This window comes from Betta splendens, chromosome 10 (assembly GCF_900634795.4).
Source record: "Betta splendens chromosome 10, fBetSpl5.4, whole genome shotgun sequence".
NCBI lineage: Eukaryota > Metazoa > Chordata > Actinopteri > Anabantiformes > Osphronemidae > Betta > Betta splendens.
The window spans coordinates 10163684-10171766 of record NC_040890.2 but is presented as its reverse complement, the minus strand read 5'-3'; the positions used below and the strand labels follow the sequence as shown (position 1 = coordinate 10171766).

General features: G+C 47.7%; 1 protein-coding gene across 1 annotated transcript; it reads left to right on the top strand.

The window, feature by feature from the left end:
* The first annotated feature begins 1333 nt into the window (after positions 1–1333).
* egr1 (early growth response 1) lies at positions 1334–5334 on the top strand. Its single transcript, XM_029165392.3, has 2 exons — positions 1334–2032; positions 2761–5334. The coding sequence occupies exons 1-2, from the start codon at positions 1822–1824 to the stop codon at positions 4074–4076; spliced, it is 1527 nt and encodes a 508-aa protein (XP_029021225.1). The 5' UTR covers positions 1334–1821; the 3' UTR covers positions 4077–5334.
* Positions 5335–8083: the final 2749 nt, after the last annotated feature.

Genomic DNA, 8083 nt, shown 5'->3' with positions numbered 1-8083 from the left:
CAGAAGTGCAGCTCCACCCGCACTGCCGTCTCCAACGGGGCTCTCGCGCACTCGCTCCCCCGCTCCCTCGCGCCGTCTCCAAGTGTCCTGCCCACGACGTTTCCCAATGAGGCTGCCCGCGTGCAGCTCCGGTCAGCAGCAAGGGAAGCACATCGATTTCCCGTCAGCGCCCAACGAGGAGTGCTGGCGCGCGCTCCGAAGCTGGAGCAGCTTCGGGGGACATCGGTATCCCGCGAGCGTCCTGGCAGCTGTGCGCTGCGTTGTTAATGCGCCCCATTAGGCCGCTGAGTGGCGCAGAGATTCCCTAAATATTGAGCCGGGGACACCCCTCAATTAGACGGATCGCCCCGCACCTACTCAGCATGCGTGGCTATCGGTTCTCATTAATCAATGACACAGCTGAGAGAGATGCAAAGTTAATGTCGTGGAAGTTTGTAGCGAGCTGCAGTCTGTGCACGCGCTTATATTTAGAATGTTACTGCATTAGATTCACCTCATCTGTACCAAGTATACACGATCACTTTTTAAAATGACGTTTCAGAGTAGGAGTACAGCACGCGATTAAAATAATATTTATGTCCCGGCTAAAAAGTCCACATATACTTTTAAATCTAATTAAATATCGCGATAAAAAACGTCATTAACAGAGCGTTCTCATTTGCCTCCTGTTTACGAACGCGTCTTGACGCAAATACAGCCGCTCAGCGAATAGTCCTAAATGCGAAGACGCGCGTTAATCCTGCGAAAATAAACGTGAAACGAGTCATCTGTTGCACAAAGTCCTTCGCATAAACTCTAGTGGCTCAGACGGAGCTTGTGCTTTGAAGCGGAGAATCGGGTTTCTGCTGCTGACATTAGTTATTGTTAGCGCTGGACATGATTTGCACTCCAGCCTCTCATTCACTGCCAAACAGCGATCAGCGCTGCCTCAGGAAGTTCCAAAAAAGGACAGGGAAATGGAAACCCACCGGAATAGGTCCTTATGTAGTCACGACCTTATAAGGCACGACGGAGCCGGGTTTTCCGGCAGCAGCGCAGCCTGCTGCACAGATGGGAAATCCAAATCAAATCTAAGCGGCGACGGAGAGCGAGGAAGAATCGCGCTGCTGTCGCGCGGAGCTGCTTTGCTATTAAGATACACAGTTTTCAGCCGGGGCAGAAGCAGCAGTGTCTCCACAGTTTAGTGCAAAAGCTTAACATAAAGTCTCTCTTCTCTGTTTTTCCCCCGGGCCAGCGTCATGTGTCCTCCACTGCAGTGCCTAAATATGGGCTTCCTACGCTCCATATATGGACATCTACGTCACGGCAAGAGGATATAAAAGGAGCAGGGAAACCTCTCAGCTCAGAGAGAGCTCTGAGAGCCCACAAGAGCAACTGTTAGAGCGCAGATAGACAGAGAAACACACAGAGAAAAGCCCTGACTGAGAAATATCACAGCAAAAGTGAAAAGTGAATTAAAAGGCATCTATCCTCGAAGGTCAATACCTGCCTGGATAAATCAATTAATTTAGAGAAAAAAGATTAATCCGCTGATTAATTTTTTTCACACTTTAGGGAATGAGTATAAAGGACACTTTTGATTTTTTCTGAAAAGACAAGTGGATCTTTACTCATCATCAAAAACGGAAAGCAACAGGACAACTGGAGAACGCCAACGGCATCTTCCTCAGCATCAGCAGAAGTGTGCAACGCTCCCTGAGCTGGGCTAAGTCGTTTCCTCCACCTGCGAGGCACTGCTCTGTCAGCGAGCAAGCAACCTCTCTGCACTCCTCACCAGACACCAGCGCAGCTTCAGTCCTGCAGCTCCGGCGCCAGCAGAGGATGGCTGCAGCCAAGACCGAGATGATTCTCCCAGCCCTGCAGATCTCAGAGCCTCTGAGCTTCCCTCACTCCCCCATGGATAACTACCCCAAGCTGGAGGAGGTGATGATGCTCAGCTCTGCAGGGACCCCCTTCCTCACCGCCTCCGCCCCTGAAGGTGCAGGCTTCGGCTCCGGGGAGCCGGGAGAGCAGTACGACCATCTTGCTGGAGGTAAGGGCTGAAGATTTGTTTGTTTTGCATCTTGCAGTCTTTGCAGTATTTGAAGATGAATTAAAACCTGAGGGAAAAAGGGTTTAAAAAATTAAGAAGTTGTGTAACTTTTGGTAATTTATCATGTGAATTTATTATAAAGCTGCAGCTGAGAATTTTATTATTACTATTATTTTATCATCATATCAGTAAAAGATTTAATTATGACATGTGGTGAGCAGGCTACACAGTACATAGTGCACAGTCTATTAAATATGAATTCCATAAAACAAATAATAACAAACACCTTATTATTAATTTGTTGAAAGCTCTATAACTGTAGGACGTACACACTGCTCAGTCACTGCATGCCTGCATTCGCTCCTACAACTCAATTCAAATTGCATTCCTGATACCAGCTAAACTGCAGTTTTAGTAATCAATTGCTTCGGGGCTCTGTGATGAGCTTCAATGTGTGTGTGTGTGTAAGACAAAGAAAGATCGAGAAAGTGTGAGCAATGGAAAACGCCAGTCAAGAGAGCTTGCACAGCAGCTCCTATTAGGTTTGAATGAGGCCGTTTCAGAGTTTGAGCTGTGCAGTTGTAAAGGGTTTCTGTGTGGGCACCTGAGAGATGTGTCAAAGAGACGAGGGGTGTCACACTGTCCACCGCTCTGGCAGGATTCCCCCTCGCCCCCCCTCTGAATATTGACAGTTTGATTAATGTGTCCTCTCTCTGTGGTCCTTGCAGATACGTTAACAGACATCCCCTTCACCTGTGAGAAGCCAGCGGCAGATCAGACCTACTCCTCACAGAGGCTTCCCCCCATCTCCTACACAGGCCGCTTCACCCTGGAGCCCGCCACCACATGCAGCAACAGCCTCTGGGCGGAGCCCATCTTGGGTCTGTTCACCAACCTGATGAACAATGTTGCCCCCAGCTCCAGCTCTTCCTCTGCTGCCTCACAGACCACCTCGTCCTCCGCTTCATCCACCCCATCCTCTTCCACCGCCTCCTCTTCTACCTCCTCCTCATCTCAGAGTTCCTCCATTCACCACAGTGAGCCCAACCCCATCTACTCAGCCGCCCCGACCTACTCCAGCCCCAACTCTGACATCTTCCCAGACCAGGGCCAGGCCTTCCCCACCTCAGCTGGAGCGGTGCAGTACCCTCCTCCTGCCTACCCCAACGGCAAGAGCTGCGGCACTAGCTTCCCCGTGCCCATGATTCCCGATTACCTCTTCCCTCAGCAGCAGGGAGAGATCAGCCTGGTGCCTCCTGATCAAAAGCCCTTCCAGAGCCAGTCAAACCAGCCTTCCCTCACTCCTCTGTCCACCATCAAGGCCTTCGCCACCCAGACTGGTTCCCAGGACTTAAAGAGCGTCTACCAGTCCCAGCTGATCAAGCCCAGCCGCATGCGCAAGTACCCTACTCGGCCAAGCAAGACGCCCCCGCACGAGAGGCCCTACGCTTGCCCCGTGGAGACCTGCGACCGCCGCTTCTCGCGCTCAGATGAGCTGACGCGTCACATCCGCATCCACACGGGCCAGAAGCCCTTCCAGTGCCGCATCTGCATGCGCAACTTCAGCCGCAGCGACCACCTGACAACGCACATTCGCACTCACACCGGCGAGAAGCCCTTCGCCTGCGAGATCTGCGGACGCAAGTTCGCGCGCAGCGACGAGAGGAAGAGGCACACGAAGATCCACCTGCGGCAGAAGGACAAGAAGGCGGAGAAGACGGGAGCGGTGGTGGTGACAGCGGCGCCGGTGTCAGCCGCCTCGCCTGCCTCCAGCTACCCCTCTCCCATCACCTCCTACCCCTCTCCAGTGTCTTCTTACCCCTCTCCGGTCACCTCCTGCTACTCCTCTCCCGTTCACACTTCCTATCCGTCTCCTTCCGTGGCCACCACCTACCCATCAGTGTCCATGTCCAGCACCTTTCAGTCCCAGGTGGCGTCCTCCTTCCCCTCCTCGGTTGCCTCCAACATCTACAGCTCCCCCATCCCCACCCCACTATCAGACATGCAGACCACTCTCTCACCAAGGACAATCGAGATCTGCTAAGAGAGAGGGGGGGAAAAAATAACTTTTTTTGTCGCTGCACCTCTCTTTCCTTAAGGTTCTTTGAGGGAAAAGAAATGAGCATCAAAAGACTCTGTTTTGCCCTCCAAAAAGCACTTTTCTGTCTGCTCCCTGTGCAGCGCTCGTGAATCCTGAGATTTACCTGAAAGAGACAAAAAGACACATGTCAAGGACTGGGCAAAGACAATAGACGATGAAAAAGGGATTTTTTTGCTCTCTGTAAAACAAATGCAGCACTTCAAATGCATAAGGGATTGAACAGACAGAGTAGAAACAGACACGGACTGTTGTCTACTATTAGGTACTGAAAAACAGATTGCCAGTGGTTGTGGTGCTAAAGCACGTTTGCCCTTGCAGGCACTCAAAGTACAAAAGACATTGAATGATATACATAAGCTACCATATATGTATAGTGTACATGTGCCATGTTTCGTTTTTATCATTCTTTGGTACCATTGATGTGAAAAATTCTTTGCATATTTGCATTGTATTATTTGAAGTGAGCAGGGCCATATTTTCTACATACTTTCTCTATTATGTAGTGATGATGCTGTGATACGTTTTGACATTGTTTGGAAAAAATCACTTAAGTATTCAAGCATGAGTAAGAGTGGTTAGTTTCTGTTTGTAAATATCATCCACTGGTACTATCTCTTTCTCTCTTTCTCACATGTGACAATTTGCTTGGTTATATGGAAAAATAGAGAAAAAAAATTTTGTTTAAAAAAAAAAAAAAAAAACTAAAACAAGACAAATGCTCCTGTTATTTGGTGCCTTTTGTGAAGCCTTGCTGATGTGGAGACTTGGCTGCGCGCGAGAGGATGCTTCTTGCATCTTGCCTTAAGGTCTGAGGGAATATTTTTGTTACAGAATGTAAGTCATACTCAGAGGGAGGAAAAGAGATGAGCTATGAGGGCACCGCTTCATTTCATTAGAATGTAAGCAAAAAAGGAGAAAAATTATAAAGTATATTTTTGTAAAACCTTAATGTAAATATCCACATCTTCAAGAGCTGGAATGTTGAAGTTACCTACTGAGTAGGCATGGGATTCTTTTGTATGTTATATACATGCAGTTCATTATTTTGTGGTTATCTTAATTTTGTATTTGTGTTTGTTAAAACAAGTGACTGTTTCTGGCTTCTGAACACATTGAATGCGCTTAACTGCCAATGGGATATTTGATGTACAAGATATCCTTCCAGAAATGAAATACAAATAAAAATATGAATATATATGTATCCTGGGTTTTCAGTGTTTTCAAATATTTCCATTGGTGCTTCAGACCCTTTTACGTTACATCCCACCTTTGGTTTCAGCCTGTACATGCGTCATGCGTTAACGTCACATTCCATCACCGTATGTTCATCATCTAGAGTGGATATAAACCTTGAAAGCCAAGTATTTAATTTAAAGGAAAATGTGCAGAGTTCAATCTCATCATCATCATCTGCTGTTCTACAGATGAACCCTGTGGTAACGATAACACTAACGCATGACTCCCATGCCTATAAACATCGATGATTGAGTTCTTATCTCAATCTAACAAGCTCTTGAAGATATTAGAGTTATCTAAATCTTTTAGCAATTTTATCTTTAAGCAAAATAACGATATATATATATATATATATATATATATATATATATATATATATATATATATATATTCCTCTATATGCTGTTCGGAGGGCAGTATTTTAAACTGACTGTGCTTAGACATGCTCAGGGTTATTTTCACACTGTGCAGGTGAAATCCATCACAAGATAATTACCTCCTTTTCCACAAATGTGGTTGCTGAGACGCTGTCACCTCGCTGTGAAAGAGCTGTAACACACGACTGGGTAATATCCATGTAGGTTAGGCTGAGCTGTTGCATGGATGCAGCTGAACAGTGTGGCCCTGAAGGTTTAACCGCTGTTTCTTTTGGTTTTTCAAGCAGAATATAATAACAGCTTTATCGCACCCTCATTATTCATCTGCCACCGTTCCTTAGGCAAGGAATACTTGCTACATATTTGAGGATGAAAATAAAACAGCTTGTGTTTTTTTTTTCTTTAGCTTAAATCTAGACAAGAACCGTTTTAAGTCCTTCTCGTAAGGCTTTGGAGAAATTCTGTGTTGTGAAACGCGCTCACCGAAATCCTCACAAATGCAAACACAGCTAAAATAGAAGGCAGGAAAACACGTGAAGGGAAGAATGGAGGGAAAAAGAAAATAATTACAATAATTGGTCTCCTGATCCCAAATTGACTTTCTAAATTGGGTAGTGTGTGTGTGTGTGTGTGTGTGTGTGTGTGTGTGTGTGTGTGTGTGTGTGTGTGTGTGTGTGTGTGTGTGTGTGTGTGTGTGTGTGTGTGTGCGCGCGCGTGCGTGCGTGCTCACATGTGTGCCGGCGTCTACGGTACTAACGCCTGACTGTAGTGTTTCCTGCTGCGCGTCTGCTGCAGCGATGTTTACGTGTGTGCTGGTGTGAAGTTTGTCATGTTAGCAGTCGCAGCGCTGCGGTTCCATGAAGGAGATCCACCCGAACGGCACCCCGCTGACACGGTGTTAACGCCCGAATGCGTCCGATTGCTCGCGTTTGCTTAAACGCTCATGCGTGATATAGACAAATGCAGGATCCGGTGATCTGCTAAAGTTGCATTAATAGCTGCAGTGAACGCACAGAAGACATTGTCTACAGCAGCTCACACCAACACGAGTCACCGCTGTGCCAGATCTAAATCATACAGATGTTTAAGTAACGACATTCTCCACTCACAAGCACATCCAGCTTTATTCCGTAAATCTCACACTCATTGTGTGGCTTAAAATGATGAAATCGGCCATTTCCTGTCATTGTTTACTCCATTATTTTGGTCCCTGGCTGCAAATCAACTGCTGTTCAGCAGATTTCCTATCAGAACTTTCTCATACGTTTATGCTTTTAGGAAAGTCTTTTACTCAATGTTACAACCGCAGACGGTGCTTCCCTCAGCCCTTTTTCATGTCAGGACAGTATTTCGGCCAGGCTCGGTTACACAAGGGAGGCTGTGGCTTGACTTTGTCACAGTCCACAACCAAAGCGCCAGAGAGACAATTGGCCAAAATCCCTGAAAGTGTATCGCAGCCTCGGCTCGCGCTCGTGAGCGGGGCCTGTTCTGTTCAGGGAGTGTTCAGGGTGTGAGCGGAGCCCGAGAGGAGCTGATAGCGTAGTTGTAGTCGTGGCTTCATTCTGTTGTAAGCCACAATGGAGCCACCTCGAGCCCCCCGATGGGTTTTCACTTCAAGAGCCTTTCCTTTGTTCAAAAATGTATTTGTTCTCCTATTCTTTTTGGGAACTGTGTAAAACAAAAAAGGACGAACGGCAAAGAGAGCCATTCTCTCTCTCCCTCAGCCTCCAAGCCCGTCCCACTGCCACCGCTCTCTCCCTCTCTCTCTCTCCCTCTCTCTGTCTCACTGACTCTACCTCTCTCCATCGCCTCGGCTGCGCATATTTTGCTAGAGATGCTAATGATCTCCCCCCTCTGTATTCTGATGCAAGGTCTGTCTACACTTTTCCCTTTCATCCACATACAAATGTGCTCTTATTGCCTCTTCGCCCTCGGGCCTTTTAAGATGCCTTTTTGAAATATGCCGTTTGATAAGCACATCATTGGCCAAGTCCCCGCAGTGATTAGCGCTCCCTTTAATGTGAGCAAGTTGCAGAGCGAACGGGGGCCCCGGGGCCGGCAGCTATCGCTTCGCCTCTGCCCTCGCCCCTTGACATCTCTGCGGCCGCTGGGGAGAGTCCGTTCCTCGGCAGGATGTCCCAGAGCCCGGCTTGGCATGCAGACACCGCTGGCCAGCCTCCAACCTTCATCTCCACATGGAGATTCAGCAGGGGAAGAACGGCACGGGAGAATAGTCTTCACAGAGGCATGCCACTGTATGCTGGAAGGCGAGATTCCCGTACTTTATCACAGGAATGTGACAGGACGACTGCTCTCTAATGTCTTTTAAATATGCTC

Excerpts from the sequence above, each read along its gene's own strand:
- egr1 (XM_029165392.3), top strand. The coding sequence starts at position 1,822 with ATGGCTGCAGCCAAGACCGAGATGATTCTCCCAGCCCTGCAGATCTCA. Across the intron at positions 2,033-2,760 it reads GTACGACCATCTTGCTGGAG|ATACGTTAACAGACATCCCC; the intron begins GTAAGGGCTGAA and ends TGGTCCTTGCAG.